Source organism: Myotis myotis, unplaced genomic scaffold (genome assembly GCF_014108235.1).
Source record: "Myotis myotis isolate mMyoMyo1 unplaced genomic scaffold, mMyoMyo1.p scaffold_m19_p_17, whole genome shotgun sequence".
NCBI lineage: Eukaryota > Metazoa > Chordata > Mammalia > Chiroptera > Vespertilionidae > Myotis > Myotis myotis.
In genome coordinates, this window is record NW_023416321.1 from 7,454,286 (window position 1) to 7,460,018 (window position 5,733).

Sequence of the window (5,733 nt, forward strand, 5' to 3'; positions counted from 1 at the left end):
GCAATCAGGACCATTGGTCACCCAGGAAGTGAAATGATTGATGCTTTCTCAGTCCCAGCTTCTGTTTCCTCCCACCTGCTTTGGTCCTGCTGTGCATATGCAAGAGAATATGCCAAACATCCTCTACCCAAGTGTCTGTGATCCAACCTGGATACACAGGTGGGGTGGGTGGCTCCAGAGAGATTCCTGTCACAGTCTTGAATCAGGCTTTTGTGGGCAAACAGACTTGGACTCAGGACTCAGGAGTCAATTTAACTCCATGAACATACCAGCATCATGTCCCTCTCACAGGGACACTTCCCAATCTAAGCACAGCCGAATACACAAAACACATGCACTGACCCTCATGAGGCCACGAGGGACTCTCTCATATGACCACAATATGACCAAAGCAGGAATGATTATGTGACCACCTTCCTTTTATCTGAAAAAGTTTCTGTGAGTTATTCTCAATTAAGGAACACATTAAACACTTTCTAAACATTCATATCAGGTAGGAAACAACCTCATCTTTGCATATTTCCCTGTGGTTACCAAAACAACATAAACAAAAAAAAAGGAAAGTCTTACTGATTGGTCCCAACATTGGGGGGCCACTGTAAAAAAAACATGCACGGAGAAGTCCTCAGAATCTGAGAAACTTACCTCTGAACAGAAACTCACCTTCTACACCTGACACCATGTGCTGCTCCACTTGCTGCCAGCCCAGCTGCTATGGGTCCAGCTGTTGTGGATCCAGCTGCTGCTGCCGCCCATGCTGTGTGTCCAGCTGCTGCCAGCCTTGCTGCCGCCCATGCTGTGTGTCCAGCTGCTGCCAGCCTTGCTGCCGCCCATGCTGTGTGTCCAGCTGCTGCCAGCCTTGCTGCCGCCCATGCTGTGTGTCCAGCTGCTGCCTGCCTTGCTGCCGCCCATGCTGTGTGTCCAGCTGCTACCAGCCTTGCTGCCGCCCATGCTGTGGGTCTAGCTGTTGCCAGCCTTGCTGCAACCCATGCTGTGTGTCCGGCTGCTGCCAGCCATGCTGCTGTACAAGCTGGTGTCAGACGACCTGCTACAGAACCTCCCGTTGCCAGCCCAGCTGCTGCTGCCGCCCTTGCTGTGTGTCCAGCTGCTGCCAACCATGCTTCCAGCCATGCAGACGCCCTTGCTGTGGGTCTGCTGCTGCCAGCATCCTGCTGCTGATCACCTCATCAAAGAAACACCTTCTTCATACACCATCTGTTAACTGACTTCCCATTTGGGGAAAAATTCAGTTCCTAGGCCTGGCTGATAACCCGCATGCTCTACTTTAACTTCTGTGACTCATTTGCCTGATACAAACTTATGAATCAGCTGGATGGAGAGCAGAGGACGTCCCCAATCCTCTTCCTCCCGGGTTGGTGGATCATGTGTCAGCTTTGAGCATCCTCAATATGGAGCTACGGTCTCTGCTCTGACTCTGTAGTCAAGGTCTTCACCCTCTCCCTCTGTGTAACTTAGAAAAAGGAATTCTTGTAACTGTTACATAGGTTTTCTGCAACTGCTGAAAATCTTCTCAATCCTGTTTTCTTTTCCCATGCACTTCTACTTCCTGTAATCCTGCTTTCTTCTTCCACAGTCACTCTGAGTTGGCTTCCTGGTTACGGGAAGTTGTACCTCTATTTCTTAATACAGTCTGTTCATTCCACATTGTGTTTGGTTTTATTATAAATCCAGATGTAAGGATTTGCACACCTTTTGCACATCATATGCATGATCCATTCTGAGCTTCATATAGTCCACCCAAAATAATTATCTCCATTCTTCATATGAGAACATCTCACTTGGTCATGTAAGATAGCTGATTTGGACAGACTCAGACCCAGGACTGTATCTTTTGCTTTACTGCTCAATGGCACTTAAGTGTCTATCTCAAGACAAATCAGAGAAAGGCCTGGACTGAGCACCAGCATGATGTTAATTTGAGTGTCTCTGACAGTAGAAGTGATATTCTCCTGTATGCATATGCACATAACACCTATTTACAACGTTCTCCCCAAGTCAGTGTCCACAGCTCAGCTACACAGTAGGGCAGCAAGGCCTGCAGTTCAGAGCTCTCCTGCATGAAGGATCCTTTCCTGTCTCAAGAGCTGTCCAGCCACTCACACTTTTATGGGTATCCAATATTTGGGAATATCCAGTGTGTCCTCATGAGGCAGAGGCTCCTCCAAAGAGATTTGTTCTTCGCTTTCACGTAAATAAAAATTCTTGGATAACCTCATCCTCTGAGTTACCTATAGAATAAAACAAAAGGGAATGAAGCCATTTCCCGCAGAACATTTTAAATTCCCCAACTTCAAGGGAATTTGTCATTCTGATCAAAATATTAGCAAGAGAAGTAAGTTGGGACCTGAGAAATAAGCAACGGGCATGTATGACTTTGAGGAATTCATAAAACCTGAACCTCCTATGGAAACAGAACCATCTCCTGTGAATTGTGAGTCAACTCTGAAGCATTTGAGAGAAATAAAAACCTGTGTCCCAGGATAATTGAAATAATGTGAGAAAGATGAAAAGTTGAAGTGCCTGAGCACTCCCCAGAGTCATGCTGGACAGAGGCTGCTCTGTGGCCCTGAACTAACAATGCTGCCTGAACATGCATTGAGGTAAGGCTTGAGACTGGGTCTCAGAGAAGTAGAAGAGTCTGGAACCTGGATCACCTCCTTGGGAGCAGTAGTGGTGCCTCTGATGAGCTCACTAAGCTGGTATCCGGGACTCGTGCTCCTTCCTGAGACTGTGCATCGGGGATGCTCAGAAGAGGCTTCCAAGACCAAACTTATGGACTGCTGGTCCTTGATGGGTGTTTGGGTGATTAAAATGAGAAACTAGCACAGCCGTGGGCAAACTACGGCCTGCAGGCCGGATCCGGCCCTTATGAAATGAATAAAACTAAAAAAAAAAAAAGACCGTACCCTTTTATGTGATGATGTTTACTTTGAATTTATATTAGTCCACCAAAAACTCCATCCATGCTTCTCTTCCGGCCCTCTGGTCCAGTTTAAGAACCCATTGTGGCCCTCGAGTCAAAAAGTTTGCCCACCCCTGAACTAGCATGTTCTGGGGGACTTACTATTTGCTGGGTATGCCCTCAGTGCTTCAGCTACATATCTTTAATTGTTGAAGAAAGTTTCAGTGCAGGTATAAATGTTTCCATTTTAGATGAGGATATTGAGACTGAGGAGGTAAAGAAATGTCATAGTTTGGTTTCTCTCAGAAGGCACTCTGAAGAAAAGATTCACGTGCATGGAGTGGACTTGGAAAGCACAGGTGTCACTGGTTGGGGAGTGTGGACATGATACAGGAAAGGGGCATATAAGCCAGTATCATTGTGGCCAACTGCAGCTTATGCCTAAGAGAAAATAACAGAAATGATGTAAGCACACACTTGAGGAATTCCCAACTGAGCAATTTGAAGGCGCGTTCTTATAATCCTCTCCAGAAGCAGTGGTTGGGACACACACAGGCAGCATGGCTTCTGTGGATGCAAGAAAGCAGCCCTGAGGCAGAAATTGGCATGAACACACTAAAAACTCGGATCCATGCACTGGGAATTCAATAACTAATGTACACTCTATGATTTTCTCCACTAGCAGGCTAATTGTGTTATTCAGTGTAAATTCACACGTTCGAGAAGAAGAGGACGGAGTAAGAAGAAATGGTAGTGCTGGTAAAGAAGGAGATGTAGAAGGTGGAGAAAATGGGGGTAGAAACAGATGAAGGAGAGAGGGAGAAGAAGAAAAATGAGGGGGAGGAGGAGGAAGAAGAGAAGGAAGAGAAAAGGAAAAAAGGACGAGGTAGAGAAGGAGGAAAAGGGAGAGAGCAGTAGAAAAAAAAAGAGAGGAAGAAAAGAAGGGATCAAAGAAAATGAGAAAGAAAGAAAAAGAAAACACAGGAATTGTATAGTAACTGACAAGAGGTCACCGAATCTATGGTTAACAAGGTTAGGACTGGAGTCACCAACTCATCCTGGTTTGCCCAAACTGCACCAGTCACTACCCTGGGGAGTTCCGCATCCTAGGAAACCCTTTAGTCCTGGAATCTTGGTCACCCAGGAAGTGAAATGATTGATTCCTTCTCATTCCCAGCTTCTGCTTCCACCCACCTGCTTGGTTCTGCTGTGCATATGGAAGAGATTATGCCAAACATCCTCTACCCAAGTGTCTGTGATCCAACCTGGATATACAGGTGGGTTGCTCCAGAGATTCCTGTCAGTCTTGAATCAGGCTTTTGTGGGCAAACAGACTTGGACTCAGGCATGGTGTCAATTTAACCCCATGAATGTACCAGCATCACATTGTTTAAACAGGGACACTTTCAAAACTAAGTAAAGCTGAATACAAAAAACACATGTACTAACCCTCATTAGGCCAGGAGGGACGTTGTCATATGACCAGAATATGATCTAAGCAGGAACCATCCTGATGATGGGACCACCTTCCTTTTATCTGAAAACGTTTCTATGACTTATTCTCAATTAAGGAACACATTAAACACTTACTTTCTAAACATTCATATCAGGTAGGAAACAACATCATCTTTGCCTATTTCCCTGTGGTTACCAAAACAACATAAACAAAAAAAAGGAAAGTCTTACTGATTGGTCCCAACATTGGGGGCCCAGTGTATAAAACCACAGAGAAGAAGAAGTCCTCAGAATCTGACAAACTCACCTCTGAACAGAAACTCACCTTCTACACCTGACACCATGTGCTGCTCCCCTTGCTGCCAGCAACCATGCTGTGGGTCCAGCAGTTGCTGCCGCCCATGCTGTGTGTCCAGCTGCTGCCAGACTTGCTGCCGCCCATGCTGTGGGTCCAGCTGCTGCCAGCCTTGCTGCCGCCCATGCTGTGTGTCCAGCTGCTGCCAGCCTTGCTGCAGCCCATGCTGTGTGTCTAGCTGCAGCCAGCCTTGTTGCAACCCATGCTGTGGATCCAGCTGCTGCCAGCCTTGCTGCAACCCATGCTGTGGATCCAGCTGCTGCCAGCCTTGCTGCTGTCCACAATGGTGTCAGACTACCTGCTGTAAAACCACCTGCTGCCGGCCTACCTGCTGCTGCCGTCCTTGCTGTGTGTCCAGCTGCTGTCAGCCTTGCTGCTGCTGATTACCTTGTCAAAGAACCACCATCTTCATAAACCATCAGTTAACTAACCTGCCATTTTGCAAACAAATGCATTTCCTTGACTTGGCTGACAACCAGCATGCGGTACCTTAATTTCTGTGACCTGTGTGCCCGATACAAGCCTCTGAATCAGCTGGATGGAGAGCAGAGGACGTCCCCAATCCTCTTCCTCCCGCGTATGTAGAACATGTGTTAGCTTAGTGCAACCTCGATATGGAGCTATGGTCTCTGCTTTGACTCCGTAGTCCAGGTCTCCATCCTCTGTGTTACTTAGAAAAGGGAATTCTTGTAACTGTTACGTAGGTTTTCTGCCACTGCTGAAAATCTTCTCAATCCTGTTTTCTTTTCCCATGCACTCCTAGTTCCTGTAATCCTGCTTTCTTCTCCCACAGTCACTCTGAATTGGTTCCCAAGAAACAGAAAGTTGTACCTCTATTTCTTAATAAAGTCTGTTCATTCCACATTGTGTTTGGTTTGATTATAAATCCTGATGTAAGGATTTGCACACCTTTTGCACATCATATGCATGATCCATTCTGAGCTTCATATAGTCCACCCAAAATAATTATCTCCATTCCTCACATGAGAACATTTTACAT

The 5,733-nt window shown here is 46.3% G+C and overlaps 1 protein-coding gene across 1 annotated transcript; it reads left to right on the forward strand.

The window, feature by feature from the left end:
- Positions 1-4,720: 4,720 nt before the first annotated feature.
- On the forward strand, positions 4,721-5,116 carry LOC118671390 (keratin-associated protein 5-4-like). The gene has a single exon (XM_036339526.1). The coding sequence runs from the start codon at positions 4,721-4,723 to the stop codon at positions 5,114-5,116; it is 396 nt and encodes a 131-aa protein (XP_036195419.1).
- Positions 5,117-5,733: the final 617 nt, after the last annotated feature.

Bases quoted from the DNA above. Each gene is read 5' to 3' on its own strand.
- LOC118671390 (XM_036339526.1), top strand. From the start codon at position 4,721: ATGTGCTGCTCCCCTTGCTGCCAGCAACCATGCTGTGGGTCCAGCAGT.